This window comes from Ctenopharyngodon idella, chromosome 17, assembly GCF_019924925.1.
Source record: "Ctenopharyngodon idella isolate HZGC_01 chromosome 17, HZGC01, whole genome shotgun sequence".
NCBI classification, from domain to species: Eukaryota; Metazoa; Chordata; class Actinopteri; order Cypriniformes; family Xenocyprididae; genus Ctenopharyngodon; species Ctenopharyngodon idella.
The window spans coordinates 23,563,367-23,580,091 of record NC_067236.1 but is presented as its reverse complement, the minus strand read 5'-3'; the positions used below and the strand labels follow the sequence as shown (position 1 = coordinate 23,580,091).

General features: G+C 36.9%; 1 protein-coding gene across 7 annotated transcripts in view; it reads right to left on the bottom strand.

The window, feature by feature from the left end:
- Nucleotides 1-156: 156 nt before the first annotated feature.
- LOC127498251 (kinase D-interacting substrate of 220 kDa B-like) overlaps nucleotides 157-16,725 on the bottom strand; it is a 66,630-nt gene continuing 50,061 nt past the window's right edge. For 6 of the 7 annotated variants that reach the window (XM_051867395.1, XM_051867394.1, XM_051867396.1 and 3 more), the window contains 5 exons: nucleotides 15,051-15,080; nucleotides 12,076-12,213; nucleotides 9,886-9,984; nucleotides 6,721-6,951; nucleotides 157-3,050 (listed from right to left, as the gene is read on the bottom strand). In XM_051867395.1, the coding sequence (XP_051723355.1) occupies nucleotides 2,019-3,050; nucleotides 6,721-6,951; nucleotides 9,886-9,984; nucleotides 12,076-12,213; nucleotides 15,051-15,080 (1,530 nt within the window). In that variant the 3' untranslated portion in view covers nucleotides 157-2,018. The remainder of the gene's footprint in view (nucleotides 3,051-6,720; nucleotides 6,952-9,885; nucleotides 9,985-12,075; nucleotides 12,214-15,050; nucleotides 15,081-16,725) is intronic. The other variant, XM_051867397.1, reaches the window with a different exon arrangement.

The following is a 16,725-nucleotide window of genomic DNA, read 5'->3' as shown; positions in this document are numbered from 1 at the left end:
GAAATGATTGGCAGTTGTCAAAATACAATTGTAATTTATTTTTTTTATTTTTATTTTTTTATGATTTTAGGCAACACACAATTAAAAGCTTAAATCCAGCAATGCTTTTGTTATATTTCAAAATGAAAAATTAATTTCAATGATACAACCAGACTCTTTCAAAAGGTTTAAAAAGAATGTTTATTAATATAAGAAAACATTACAAAACATACTTGGCATTCACACAAATCATGCCTTATAGAAACCTCTACATTTTCTTGTTTTTCTCTTGATCTATCCATTCACAATTCACTCCTCTAAAACACTACAAAGCAGAACACAAACTATAGGGATGACCTGAACGTGAACCGGGCATTCAATCACAAATAAATCACAGCTTTCACAATACCAGCGATCACCGCAAAAACAGCAGCACTACCTGCATGTGGTTAAATCCTCACTCTACATGATGGGTTTGAATATTGTGGACCAACCTACACTAGATATTTAATGTTCGCAACGGAGCATGAAATACAGGATTTGCACTAAACAAATCAGAAACTAGGAACAGCTTCACAGCCTCCGTTTATTGCATTTTTAGCACTCCAACAACAGCTACAATAATCACGTTTCTCACACTTTTACACTGCAACTTCTTAATCTGTATTTTTGTTTTGTTTTACAGTTGAAAAATATTTAAACGTCATTAAAATAAGATACATTTGCGGATAAAACCAGATTAAATTGTGTAATAATGTATATTAAGACTTATTTTTAGAGAATAAGTTGCCAAATTGTGAACATTCACTGAATTAGGTTTTATGAATTAACACTGAATTAATTTAGATTAATATTAATTTATAAATACACTATTGGTCATTGTTGTAATTCATGTTCAATTAAACATGTATATGCAAAAGTGAACATTAACCTAAATTAAAATTTTTCATTGTTAGTTACCATAATTATTTTCCTGAATTGCTGAATTGAAAAGTAAAAAACCTTGAAAACACTTTGCAGTAAGGTTCATTTGTTAACATTAGTTTATGTATTAACTAACATGAAATAACCATGACCATAATCATTTGTTACTGTATTTGTTAATCTTTGTTAACGTTAGTTAATAAAAATACAGCAGTTCATTGTTTGGTCACGGTGCATTAACTAATGTTACTCTTGATTTTAATAATATAATGGTAAATGTTGAAATTAACATTAACAAAGATTAATAAATGCTGTAGAAGTGCAGTTCATTATTAGTTCATGTTAACTAATGAGCCTTATTGTAAAGTGTTAATTTCAACATTTACTAATACATTATTAAAATCAGAAGTTGTATTTGTTAACATTAGCTAATAGACTGTGAACTAACATGAACAAACTATGAACAGCTGGATTTTTATTAAATAACATTACCAAAAATTAATAAATACTGTAACAACAAATGTATTGCTCATGGTTAGTTCATGTTAATTAATACATTAACTAATGTAAACAAATGAAACCTTATTGTAAAGTATACCAATACCTTTAAAAACCATACATTTTAGGCTAGATTTATGCTAAAATAACTTATTTTACTGTTATAATTGTCAATTTCTTGTTTTATGAACCTTTAAACATTTTGTATGCAAAACTAAGCAAAAATACTGATTAAGAAAGTGATTTTGCAGTTATAGCTGAGCTTATGTGTTAACTATGAAAAGTATTCTAATCTGAATGAACACCATGACAATGTGCAGTAACAGCGCATGAACGAAGTTTTACAGTAATTTAACCTTCAGCAGTTAAAGCAGAGGTGACAAATTCTGTTCTTGGAGATGTAGGGGTAAATTCAGGTTGAATGGGACACTTTTCAATAGCAAAAAGTGTCCCAATCACCCTGAATTCACCCTACATTCCTGCAAAGTTCAGCTCCAACCCTGATCAAATGCACCCGAAGCAGCCATCTATCAATGGAGTTGGAACTGAAGTCTACAGGAACGTAGATCTCCAGGAACAGAATTAGGCGTCCTTGAGTTAAATAAACCTGGCTGCGCTCAGAGGACACTCTCTCGTTCCTCAGCGGCATCGGTGGTGGGACCGGTGGAGCTCTTGCGTTGGACTCCACGCAGGTTCTGGTTGGGCAGTGTGGTGGTGTCTGTGCTGGATCCTGGTCTGATAATGATTGTGGGGCAGTCAGTGGAGCCGGAGATCTCCTGCTGGGTGCTGTTGTTGATGTTGTTGTTGAGCGCAGCGTTGTCGGTTGAGCAGTTGAGGTTACTCACGGCTGAAGCGGGCCAGGTCTCCTCAGGTGTACTGCTGTCAGACAGAGCGTCAGAGCAGATGGACATCCGGGCCACGGCCTCGTCTTGAAGGTTGCCCAGCCTGTGCGGTAAGACTCGCTTTTTAACCGGGCTTTCAAGAACCAGTTCGATAAGATGGGCCTCTTCTTCTTTCTTCTCCTCCATCTCCTGGGCTGTTTCGCTCTCCTCGTCTTGTAGAGAGTGGTCGGATGAGCTCCTGCTGGACCTCACTCCGGAGTCCGATGATTTCTTATCCAGCATGATGTCTGAGACGAAGCTCTTCCCTTTAGCTAAGAGGCCTAGATCTGGTTCGGCGGCCCAGGGTTCCTCTCTCAGCAGCGGGGTGGCGTCGGTCTCCTCATCCCCTGAGTCTTCTTCATCGCTCGGCACGCTGTGGTAACAAGGCCCCTGGCCTTTGGTCTTGCGTCTGGGTGTGATTTTAGAGGCAGACCCGTGCTCATCCTCCTCTGTAATGGGGTGTAGAAGACCACCGTCCGGGGCAGAGGACAAGGCTGCCATAGTGTCTGCGGGTTTGGAGCCATTTTTGGCATAGGGTTTGCGCCAGTCTTGCTCACCTTCCTTAGTCTTATCCTCTGAGCTGGCTGAGAGGAGCTGAGCGGGACTCTCTCGTCCAGCAGCAGACACCTCCAGCTGGGACATGTGGGAGATGTACTCCTGGTAAGCATTGTGATACTCGGCCTGCTGCTTGTCGGTCAGCCTACAGATGTCGTTGGAAGATTCCTGAGAATTCAGGCTAGATACACTGGGTGTCCGGTGAGTGTTGGCCTAAAGGAGAAGAGCAGGTCAATGAATTTAGACAGTAATATGTGGGAGAACATGTTAGATGAGATCACATTTTTGTTAGTAAACACACAACCAACGCCCAAAATAAAACTTTTAAGCCTGTGTGTTTTTTCTTTTTCTTCCATGGAACACAAAAGGAATTATTTAGCATTAGGGCTGGGTATCGATTAGAGGTGTCACAATACACTGGTACTGATGATAACAGTGATATTTTAAAACAGAAGCACAATGCCATGATGTTCTATGCTACGCCATGACGTACTACGTCATGTCATTGTGTACTACGTTGTGGAAGTTAACGCTTTTTAGACACAAGTCGCATGCATATGGCTGTCGTGCCGGAAGCTTGTTATTTTACTTTATAAAGTTTTAAATAAGGATATTTGCCTTACTTCAGAAGGCCTTTATTAACCCCCAGAGCCACGTGGAGTACGTTTTATGATGGATGGATGCACTTTTTTTGGACTTCAAAAACTCATCCGCCAATCACTCCCATTATAAAGCTTGGACGAGCCAGGATATTTTTTAATAATCACCCAGATTGTGCTCATCAGAAAGAAAGAAAAAAAGTCATATACACCTAGGATGGATTGATGGTGAATAAATTATGGGGTAAAAATTTCATTTCTGTGTGAAGAATCCCCTTTAATACTACACACACAATAATAATAATAATAATAATATAAATAATCTTTATACATTTCATTTTAAATGTCCATTTTGCACACCGTTTCAGACATTGATCTTTTGATCTGTTCAATAAAAGAATCATTTGTTTGTGAATCGAACTACACAGGTCGCATTGTGTGTTTGTTTTTGCATGCAGCCTGTGAGAACAACTAAACAGAAAGACATTTCTTCCCATTATTTTGTAGTTTTATTGCACCACATTTAATGCAAACATATACAAAAAAAAAAAAAAAAAAAAAAACTGATCAAGGGATTTGAAGAAACAATCGATTTAACACGTATTAATTTTACTTCCAGATGTTCAAACCTGGCATGTTCACTCAATAATTTCTTTGACTGTTCTTCATAAAAGACTATCATATGGCTTCAGAAGACATGGAATAAGTAACTCCTTGTGTTCTATGAGAAGTTATAGGGTTCCAGAAAAATAGCGGTGAGTTGATGACAGAATTTTGAGTGAACTATCCCTATGTAGAGACACTAGTTGTGTTCCAAATGATTCCAAAGTGTGGAATGTTGGACACTTCATGGTCTCAAATTTCCTTTCCGATGTTGAATGATAAAATAAACTTATAAAATCCATACACAACATGGTTGAGTACATACTGCATAATGTAAGTGCATAGTATGTCATTTGGGACAACTATTGTAGAGCAGGGCCGTAACCACCATAGTCATTGTGGTGGACAAGTCCCTCCCAATAATTAGAAATAGACAAAGTGACAAAGTGTCCCCCCCCCAATAACTGCACTGCTCTGCTGCACTCTGTATGATGTTAGGATGACAAAAAGGTTTAAAGTTCCATTTTTAGTCTGGTCTGCCTCAGCGTGTAACAGTGCTCATCAATGTCAAAATGATTGAGATGGTCAATCAAAACAAAGTAGGTGGGCTTTACCGTTCTCAGAAGTAGAGCGTGAATTCCAGCGCAAAGCGTCTATTTAAAGGAACACTCCACTTTTTTTGAAAATAGGCTCATTTTCCAACTCCCCTAGAGTTAAACAGTTGAGTTTTACCGTTTTCGAATCCATTCAGCCGATCTCCAGGTCTGGCGGTACCACTTTTAGCATAGCTTAGCATAGTTCATTTAATCTGATTAGACCGTTAGCATCTCGCTCAAAAATGACCAAAGAGTTTCTATATTTTTCCTATTTAAAACTTGACTCTTCTGTAGTTACATCGTGTACTAAGACCGACGGAAAATGAAAAGTTGCAGACATTTGTGAGAGACGCTGCGTAATATCATTGCGCCTGCTGCACCCATGGTACGGCAGCAAAGTTCCTTGATTATTACGCCCGAATGAGAGTATAGTTCCTAGCCATATCGGCTTTTCATTTTCTGTCGGTCTTAGTACATGATGTAACTACAGAAGAATCAAGTTTTAAATAGGGAAAATATCGAAACTCTTTGGTCATTTTTGAGCGAGATGCTAACAGTCTAATCAGATTCAATGAACTATGCTAAGCTATGCTAAAAGTGGTACCGCCAGACCCGGAGATCGGCTGAATGGATTCAAAAACGGTAAAACTCAACTGTTTAACTCTAGGGGAGTTGGAAAATGAAGTGGAGTGTTCCTTTAACATTGAAAGAGAGTGAGGTAAGATAGCCTAAATACATGTCAACTGTTTTGCGCTAGAAATGTTAAACAACCGACAGTAACATCCAGTGATGCAAACTACATGACCTTTTTCCCCCAAATATGGCTGTTCCGAATTGAAAATATACATTTACGTAATTCATACAGTTTCTGAGTGTTACGAGCCATGAAACATTTTACGTTTTCGACATATTAGCCATATAAATAAAAGTACATGTGTGCCTATTTTAATGCAAATATTATTTGCAAATAGTTAAAAATTATTATTTCCTAACTAGAATTAGACCTAGAATTTCCTTCACTGTTCTGTTTCTTTATGCTTTATAAAAAATTGGTCCCCCCCCCCGATGTTCAAGACATGGTTACGGCCTTATTGTAGAGTGTATGAATTCTAGCAGGATTGAGAACTTGTCAAATTTTACAACATGGAAGCATTTGCAGCATGTTCCAAGAAATTGTTGAATAAAGTCGTTTTTTTTTTATTTTATTTTTTTAAGTATTCTCATCGCTTCATAACATTAAGGTTGAACCACTGTAGTCACGTCGACTATTTTAACAATGTCTTTAGTACTTCTCTGGACCTTGAATATGGTAATTATGTTGCTTTCTATGGGAGATAAAAAACCTCTTGGATTTCATCAAAAATATCTTCATTTGTGTTCTGAAGATGAACGAAGGACTTACGAGTTTGGAACAACATGAGGGTGAGTAATTTTTGGTTAAACTAACCCTTTAATATCCCGCCTCTTATCCACACTGTCTTTTCTTTATACATCATTCAGCTACTCTTACTACACAACACCTTGCTGCGTTTTCAGTGTGTGAACACTACTTAGGCTACAAAATGGAGTAAAATAGTGCGGAAGTATGCGAAACTGGATGCAGCAAAAGTCTGTGTACACAACTAACTTCCATGATGCTAATCTAAACCATTATGAGCTCTTGCTTGTGTTGCAACACCTTGCCAAGTGTTAACAGATGAGAGCAGAAATAGCTATCTCTGTGTGATAGAGAGCTAGCGTGTGTGTGGTCAGCTCTTCACTTCCTCTGCCCATCTAGGTCAGAAAACACTCCGTTTGTCACCCACTAAACCACATGCTATTTTCATGCTGATGAGAGACTACTGAAAAGCAGAAGCTGCGCTCCACAGCGACAAAATGCAACAGTGAAGAAAATGTTAGGTTAAAAAGGTGCAACAACAACAACAAGAAAATTGCCACTTTTTTTGTTTCCACACGCACATATGTTTGTGTTCGCCTCTATGTATATAATCAGGGTGTTTTCTTATGGTGTGCACCTGTGTTTATCTATAGGCTGTATTTCAGTGTTGACGTGAATGCGTTTGTGTGCACAGCAGTAACACGCACCAGCCAGTGGGCATTGTGTTGTCTGGAGGGCTCCTCCAGCCCCACACCGCTGAGCTCTTCAAAGCTTAGGTTGAGGCTGTACGCGAAGTTTTCTGGGTTGATGGTCACGTCTTGTGGCGCTTCAGAGGGTCTATGGGGTTGGGGTTGAATCAACACGCTGCTGCCCTGCTCGCTGCACGCTCCTGATTCATCATGCAGCAGCTGGTTCTCCACATGACGCTGCTCTAGAACCTACAGCACAAATACAGCAATGTTTAAATGGATCGCAAGTGCGCAGTTTATTCATTGAGCAAGAAAAATAAAACCGCAGACTATCTTTGTGAAACTGTTTTTTCTGTTCTTGATTCTTAAAATGCTAAAATATTAAAACTGTTCGGACACGATTCATTTTTTAAACAACATGCAACTTCGATGTTATGGAAGGTCATGTACTCTGGATGCGTCACAAAACCCAATGAAATGAACAAGATTTAATGTGGTGGTTGATTATGATTTCACTTTTTTTTAACTTTAGTTAGTGTGTAATGTTGCTGTTTGAGCATAAACAACATCGAACTGCTTCACAAACGAGGGTCAATTCAACGCTGGATTTGCACAAAAGATTAACATGACGGCACATGCTAGTCGATGAGTTGAATCAACTCCACAGCAACTACATAAATTTATCCACTAACTGTTCAGAAATGTCCAGATAACTTCTTCCTGAGTCTGTCCATCAGTGTCGACTCCGGTTTGAACAATGTAAGGCTGAACACCGTTACTGACAATCCTCATTTTGGCTGCGTGAGATTCTCCAGCTTTGTTGCTGTTGAGCAACGAATCGCGAGCTGTTAAAGCTCCGCCCTCTTTTGGAAAGTGGGCCGGAAACAGCAGCTCATTTGCATTTAAAGGGACACACAAAAACGGCGTGTTTTTGCTCACATCCAAATAGGAGCAAATTTGACAAGCTATAATAAATGATCTGTGGGGTATTTTGAGCTGAAACTTCACAGACACTTTCTGGGGACTCCAGAGACTTATATTACATCTTGTAAAAGGGGTATTATAGGTCCCCTTTAATGTTCAAAATGATACTAAAAATGTATTTGAAATACATTTATTTTGTGCCTAGTATACTACAAATACATTTACATATTTATGTGCTAAATAAAAATAACCTGCAATTGTACTTTTGGTATACTAAACTGGTATACTTAAAGTCTAAAATTGGAACATTGGAACACAATGTTGTACCTAATGCACTTTAATTGTGGGGAAGTAGTGCTGAGGTCCAACTAAAGATATACTTAAGTATATTTGGTTGTGCTAAAGTGGAACTATTGCAAGTATACTTTAGGTACACTTTAAATATCTTGCATTTAAAGACTGATATTATACAAAGATCATACAATCCTTAATATAGTGATATTATAACACGTTTTAGGTATATGATAAATAGAAATGTGCATTGTGCAATAAAGAAATACTCCAAATAATGTTTAATTATAATTTTATATCAGTCTTAAGTAATCAATTTCTAAAAAAAAAAAAAAAAAAAAAAAAAAAGAAAAATCTTACTGACAACAAACATTTGAATGATAGTCTGTGTGATATAAATATAAAATGAAGTTAATATTTCTTTTTACATTTGGTGAGGCATTTGTTCAGCACATCCCACAGATGCTCGACTGGATTGAGATCTAGGGAATTTGGAGGCCAAGTCAACACCTCAAACTCGTTGTGCTCCTCAAACCATTCCTGAACCATTTTTGCTTTGTGGCGGAGCGCATTATCCCGCTGAAAGAGGCCACAGCCACCAGGGAATACCGTTTCCATGAAAGGGTGTACATGGTCTGCAACAATGCTTAGGTAGGTGGTACGTGTCAAAGTAACATCCACATGGATGGCAGGACCCAAGGTTTCCCAGCAGAACATTGCCCAAAACATCACACTGCCTCCGCCGGCTTGCCTTCTTCCCATAGTGCATCCTGGTGCCATGTGTTCCCCAGGTAAGCGACGCACACACGCCCGGCCATCCACGTGATGTAAAACAAAACGTGATTCATCAGACCAGGCCACCTTCTTCCATTGCTCCGTGGTCCAGTTCTGATGCTCACGTGCCCACTGTTGGTGCTTTCTGCGGTGCACAGGGGTCAGCATGGGCACCCTGACTGGTCTGCAGCTATGCAGCTCCATACGCAACAAACTGTGATGCACTGTGTATTCTGACACCTTTCTATCAAAACCAGCATTAACTTCGAGCAATCTGAGCTACAGTAGCTCGTCTGTTGGATTGGACTACACGGGCCAGCCTTCGCTCCCTACGTGCATCAGTGAGCCTTGGCCGCCCATGACCCTGTCGTCGGTTCAACACTGTTCCTTCTTTGGACCACTTTTGATAGATACTGACCACTGCAGACCGGGAACACTGGTCACCTTCTAACACATCAACTGCCTTTGAGGGAAAAAAATGTTCACTTGCTGCCTAATATATCCCACCCACTAACAGGTGCCGTGATGAAGAGATCATCAGTGTTACTCACTTCACCTGTTGGTGGTCATAATGTTATGCCTGATCGGTGTATATAATTAAAATAATAAATAATAATAGAAACAACACATTTGTGAAACAAGAATGTTACCTGACCTCCTCAGAGAAAAAGAGACCCATTTGAATAGGGCTTTAGTTTTAAGCAACATGGACACAAAGACCAAAAAAAAAAAAAATGTGCTTCACTTAGGCATTTATGTGAAATCACTGAATGGTTGTAGTACTATGTGAAACCTTTAAGGCATGCCAATATCACAACTAGCCCCGAGTCGTTCCATTTGGACTTGTTTCCAGCCTGAAGAATGCTACTTTCTTGTAAACGTCAAGCTATTCAGATCTTCAAGTGGACACCGAGCTCCCACTGACAATAACCCTCCTTCATCCAGAAAGCAGCCATCTTGGACCAGATGGCTGCCTGCTTGCTGGCAACACAACATTCGTTTGTATAAGCGCAAATGGAAATCTGATCAACACAGCTACATGTGTTCCTTATTTCAACCCCATCCGGCCTTCTTCACTATAGAGAGATTAGCTGCGTGCTAAACATTACAAACCACAAATGGAAAGATGACCACTATCTGATCTGAATGTGTAGGATTAAGAACAGAAAAATCAAAAGTCAGCTGATGTCTTACCATGGACCTGAAGAGATGCCAATCTCCAAAGTTCATGTTCATTTCCTTCTTGAGCTCATCAAGGTTGCACTGAGACAGAACCCGACCGTTCACGTTGGCCTGCAGCGACAGAATTTGACAAAAACATTATGGCATTCAAAAAATAGCTTACAAACTTTAGATCAATTTGATCTTAGCAGTATGTTGGGGGTTGAAACAAAGTTCACAGTAGAGATGTTTAAGTATGCAGGCTGATGGGACACAGCTGGCAGGTTGACTAATGGATGTCTAATGGAGACATCAGAAATGTCATTGCTTCCTTCAGATGTTGTCCAGTGGAAAGAAAGGCTTCATTGTGAAACCTCTGTTTGCACCACATGGAGCTGATAAAACTACTCTTTTCCAACAGATGAACATGTATTTACAGAGATGGACTAATTTACCACACCCCGTGTCTCTGTCCTGTTTTTTTTAAAAATCAGTATTTTTTCACGAAAAGGGTACAAAATAGACTTTCAGAAAATGTTAATCAACTTCAGAAGATAAAATAAATATTATATGAACTTTTAATTTCTATTCATTTTATATAAAGTTGGTGGATAGTAACAAAGTATATCTACTTTGTTACTGTACTTAAAGGGATAGTTCATCCAAAAATGAATATTCTGTCATCATTTACTCGCGCTCAAGTCGTTCCAAACCTGTACGAGTTTCTTTCTTTTGCAGGATTTGAAGAATGTGGGTAACCAAACAGATGATGGACGCCATTGACTTCCATAGTATCTTTTTTCCATACTATAGAAGTCAATGGCTACCGTCAACTGGAGGTTCATGTTCCAAGGTTTGACAGAAATTTCATTTTTGGGTGAACTAACCCTTTAAGTACATTTTCACATATCCGTACTTTATCGTAGTCTTTTTATTTTGGGAAACATTTGCTTCACTACTTTCCAAAGCATAATAGTGTACTTTTTACTCCACTACATTCCATAAAAACAATATCGTCCGTGTTACTTCGAACTGAAGAAACCTCTACCAGAAATGTCCAGTTTGTGAACAAGTTGATTCTTTCCAATTCTGAAGAACCAGCTGAATTGGTTCACAAATAACACTGAATGATTCATTAGCAAACTGGACTGATCCATTTGCTGCCTATTGATTCAACAACTCACTGATTCAACTCACTGAGTCACTAAATTAACTAATCTGCTATAAAACTAGTATGTTTGTATAGCATTAACAGATTTTGCCCCATATTTACACAAATTTTGTTTTTCCCTATTTTTAAAATACTATATACTGGTATATTATTTCACTTGTTTGCACACTTTATGGAATAATCCATAACTTAAAATGTATATTTCAGTAGACTAAGTGTTGTTATTAAAAAGAATAAAAGTTAGCATATTTGCAAAATTTGCTACTGACTAGTGCTAGCTAGAATAAATATATGGAGTAGAATAAATACAGAACTTTTTACTTTTAATATTTAAGTAAAAATTAAGTAAAATTAAAATGGAAAATGAGTGCTTATACTTTTTGCCGGAGTAGTATTTTGATAGGGTAAAATAAATTACTTTTATTCAGCAAGGATGCATTAAACTGATCAAACTTTACAGTAAAGACTTAAATTATTACAACAAAAATCTATTTCAAATAAATGCTTATTGTGACCTGTCTATTTATCAAAGAATCCTGATAAAAATAATAATAATGTATTACAGTTTCACAAAAATATTAAGCAGCACAACTGTCTTCAAAATTGATAAGAACTGTTTCTTTAGTGCCAAATCAGCATATTAGGATGATTTCTGAAGGATCAATCAAAATTTTAAATTGTAATAATTTCATAATATTACTATATTTTTTATCAAATAAATTCAGTCTTGGTGAGCATAAGAGACTTCTACCAAAAACATGAAAAAAAAACCTCACCATCCGGTAGCAGTTTTGCTTAATATTTTTGTAGAAAATATTAAATATAATTTTTTTTTTATGGATTCTTTGATGAACAGAATGTGTCTGTTTATGGGAAACATACACTACTGTTCAAAAGTTTGGGGTCAAATAAACACCTCTAATATTTTAAAGAAGCAATGGAACAACAAAGTGTACTCTGTTTGTAAAAAAGTGCCTATTACGTGCACAATAAAAATCTCATGCCAAACCTTTAAACGGCCAGACCTTTTAGTGCACTCCTCCAGAACATACCTTTTTGATTGTGCCGATGTACTGTTCCAGCATGCTGGAGTCCAGGCCCTGGATCTGTCTGAGCTTCTCACACACTCCATCAATGCTAAGAGAACTGAGGAGGACCTGAGCTCCACTAGAAACCACAGAACCAGAGCCCTACACACATACAAGAATATATTCAATAATAATAATTCATAATGCATTCTGGGATAGCAAGGCATGAGACATGGTCAAAGCCATGCAATGCAAAAGCAGTACAACTCAAGAAAAGCCAAAGCAGTAATCCAATGTCATCTCGAGTGAGGAACTCTTGAGCAGTTATGGATGAAGGAACATGATACATGATGGAAATTTCTGTCTGTAAAGGTCATGAATGTGAGCTAAGACTTTGCGGAAAGTAAAATAAATGTTTAATATAAAATGCTAATGTTTATTCATCAAGTGTAGACGGTGTGAGCCCCACGGTCTTTAAATTGGTCTGTTTGTCAGTGTTTGTTACATAGTTGTGGTCAGCCCAGTTAACAACCCAGTTAATGCAACAAAATGCATTTTTTATATTATTATATTATATTTTATTATATTATATTATATTATACTATACACTGCCCAACCAAAAAAAAAAAAAAGTTTCTGTTTGGATTTAAATAGGCAAATGCTTAAGAATCTATGAATGGATCATTATTACAGTGATTATTATGTTTCTAGTATGTTATATGTTTGGCAACGGTTCTTCTAACCCTAACTGATGGAGTGTGTAGCTTTTCATGTCTTAAACAACCATGTAGGAAGACACATCATGGCCATATTCCAGGATGACAATGTCAAGATTCATCAGGCTCAAATTGTGAAAGAATGGTTGTGAAGGAACATGAAGAATCATTTTCACACATGAATTGGCACCTCTGAGTCCAGACCTTAACCTCAGTGTAAGTCTTTGGGATGTGCTGGAGTAGACTTTACAGAGTGCTCAACTCTTGCATTGTCAATACAAGATCTTGACCAAAAATTGACGCACCTCTTGATGGAAATAATATCACAACATTTCTCATGTGTGAAAATGGTTCTTCAACCATTCGTTCACAATTTGAGCCTGATCAATCTTTGTCATTCTGGAATATGGCTATTATACATCTTCCTACATGGTTGTTTAAGACATGAAAAGCTACACACTCCATCAGGTAGAGTTAGAAGAACTGTTGCCAAACATATAACATGCTAGAAACATAATAATCACTGCAATAATGATCCATCCATAGACTCTTAAAGGATTAGTTCACTTCTGAATGAAAATTTCCTGATAATTTACTCACCTCCATATCATCAAAGATGTTTATGTCTTTCTTTCTTCAGTCGAAAAGAAATTAAGGTTTTTGAGGAAAACATTCCAGGATTTTTCTCCATATAGTGGACTTCAGTGAGGTTCAATGGGTGGAGGGTCCAAATTGCAGTTTCAAAGGGCTCAACATGATCCCAGACGAGAAATAAGGGTCTTCTCTAGTGAAATGATCGGCCATTTTTTTGAAAAAAAATAAAATAAAAAATGTATATACTTTTTAACCACAAATGCTCGTCTTGCACTGTTCTGTGATGCGCCACGCATTACATTTAAAGGTCACGCGTGACGTAGGCGGATGTAACATGGTAGTGCGAAAAACTTAATCGAATTTTCTCCTCCAACTTCAAAATCGTCCAATATCATTGTTTTACCTTTTTTTGGGAAAGGCCGTTTAACTCAGTCTTTGCACGTTCGCTTTGTAGACACTGGATCGATACTTCCGCCTACATCACGCATGACCTTTGTAACGTGATTACATCATGTGTGTGGATCATTTGTGGTTAAAAAGGTATATAATTTATTTATTTTTTTAGAAAATGCTCGATTGTTTCCCTAGATAAGACCCTTATTCCTCGTCTGGGATCGTGTAGAGCCCTTTGAAGCTGCACTGAAACTGTAATTTGGACCTTCAACCCGTTGGTAACTGTTGAAGTCCACTATATGGAGAAAAACCCTGGAATATTTTCCTCAAAAACCTTAACTTCTTTTCAACTGAAGAAAGAAAGACAGGAACATCTTGGATGACATGGAGGTGAGTAAAGTATCAGGAAATTTTCATTCAGAAGTGAACTAATCCTTTAAGTATTTGCCCATTTAAATCCGAACAGTGACTTTTTTTTTTTTTGGCCGGGCAGTGTATATTATATTATATTATATTATATTATATTATCATATTATATTAATTCTCATGACATTGCTCCTTTCAATCATTTGAGGCCTTAAATAACTTCATAAACGACTCAAAATTAACATTTTACAAGCATGTTCTTCATATGATGATGCATCTATACCTGGGCAAGCCTGCTTGGGAAACATCTACTGAGATGAGCAGCCAAAGAAATAAAAAAATGTCCATGACCATGATTCTTTGTTCACAAATGAGTGCTGTGGATTCTCAACATAGCTTGACACCAATTATTTTCACCTAAAATATTTGTGCTTAAGTCCTATTCATCATCAGAAGGCATGTTTACCAAGAAAAAATACAAGAAATACAAGTAAATTAGTATCTTGAAAGCTGATTGGGTGGAACTGCAGAACACTGAAATGGAAGCAGCCAATCAAGAAGAGCCTATGAATAAATATTCACTACATTCAACGATAATATTAGCCTGTTCTCTAAAAACTCATTCGCATTTAGATTTAAGTTCACATAAAAGTTGACAGTTTAAATGTGTATGGAGAATAAAGAATTTTTCATTAAACAGCTTAAATTTCACTCTGTTCTTTACATAAAACATCATATGGCTTCAGAGGACAGCATGTGATGTTCACTTGTTCACATATTTTTGGCCACATAGTATATTTAAATAGAAATTTCACAATGACAGAACTGGCTGTTCATTTTGTTCTGGTTTTAAGTGAAGCAAGCCAAAATGAGCAGGAGTCCTGAAAACAACACAAACATGAGAAAACTGAAGGGTTTTATTGTTTGTACCTGCTTCATTCTGAAGGGCTGAGATTTGATCTGGGAGTGACAAAAGGAGAGGAAAGGAGGGATTAGGTCACATGCTTCAATCATCAATGAATCAAACATGCATATTATTTATGACAGACGCCGGTTTCACAGCATCCAACCTGCACGGATTTCACAGGAATGATTAGATCAAGCAGATAAGTTCGCTCATAACAACAACATTTCGGAGAAAGGACAAACTTGGCAAAGAGTTTGAACAGAAAAGACGAGAAGGAGAAACAGAGAGGACTTAGCGACTCTACGGCGAGAAGTTCATTCCAAAACGGCCCCACCCTGATGGGCGAGTGTTCGAGCCGGGCGATAAGAGTGTAATTAGCACGAGGGGCCGGGGAGGAGGAAACAGACGTGCGCGCTGAAGGAAGCGGCTCTCTCTGCTGATAAGAGCGGCCTCATTCAGCGAGCCGTCCCAGCACTGCTGATGCTAATCCAGCCAGTCTCTGATAGCAGCAGCCTTTCACACCACGCAGAACAAAGCAGTGATGAGGGGACAGACCAGAGAGCGGATCAAATGATAGAGGCATGAAAGAGCAAAACAACAGAGCTGAAGGAAGGAGGGCAGAATATGACGAGAGAAAGCAGTGGCAGGGTTTGACTCAAGCAACAACAGTTTAGAAGAGGGACAGATGTGCAGGAATGGAGAAAATGCTGGAGGAGCTGAGAGATGTGTGTGTATAGGTGGTTTTGGGGATGTGAGCATTGGTCGTTATAAAGTGATTTATGATGTAATCAGTCCAATCTGAGATAATCGTGATTGTCCGATATTTGGCCATTTTGAGATTATTGGCATTAGCGGGTAACTGATTTGCCAACAAAAACGTCATTCCAACAGCTTGCAGTCAATGGATAGTGCACACTAATTATATAAATATTGTGTAAATAAGTGTTCAATTAATTCAGAAATTGTATTTGAATTTTTTTAAAATGTTTTTAAAAGTCTGTTTTGCTCACCAAGGCTGCAATTATTTAATCAAAAATACAGTAAAAACAGTAATATTCTAAAATATTACATTTAAAATAATTTATTAATTTAAAATAATTATTAACTACAACAATTAATCTATAAAATGTATCCCTGTGATAAAATATTAATATTTAAAATAAAATAAAAATATTAATATTTTTAAGGATTATTTTTAATATTTTTAAGGAAACGAAATAATCTATACAATGTATCCCTGTGATAAAATATTAATATTTAAAATATATAAAATAATATTTTTTAAAAAATGCAGTAAAAACAGTAATATTCAGAAATATTATTACATTTAAAATAACTTTCTATTTTAATACATTTTATAATTTAATTTAAAATAATTATTAAATAAAATAATTAATTAATCAATCAATCAATCTATAAAAGTTTCCCTGTGATGAAATATTAATACTTAAAATAAAATAAAAAATATTAATATTTTTAAGGATTATTATAATTTATGTTTTAAGTCTCTTTTGCTCACCAAGGCTGGAATTATTAAAAAAAAAAAAAAAAAAAAAAAAACGCAGTAAAAACAGTAATATTATGAAATATTATTACATTTAAAATAACTGCTTTCTATTGTAATACATTTGACAATTTATCAATTTAAAATAATTATTAATTAAAATAATCTATAAAAGGTATCCTTGTGATGAAATA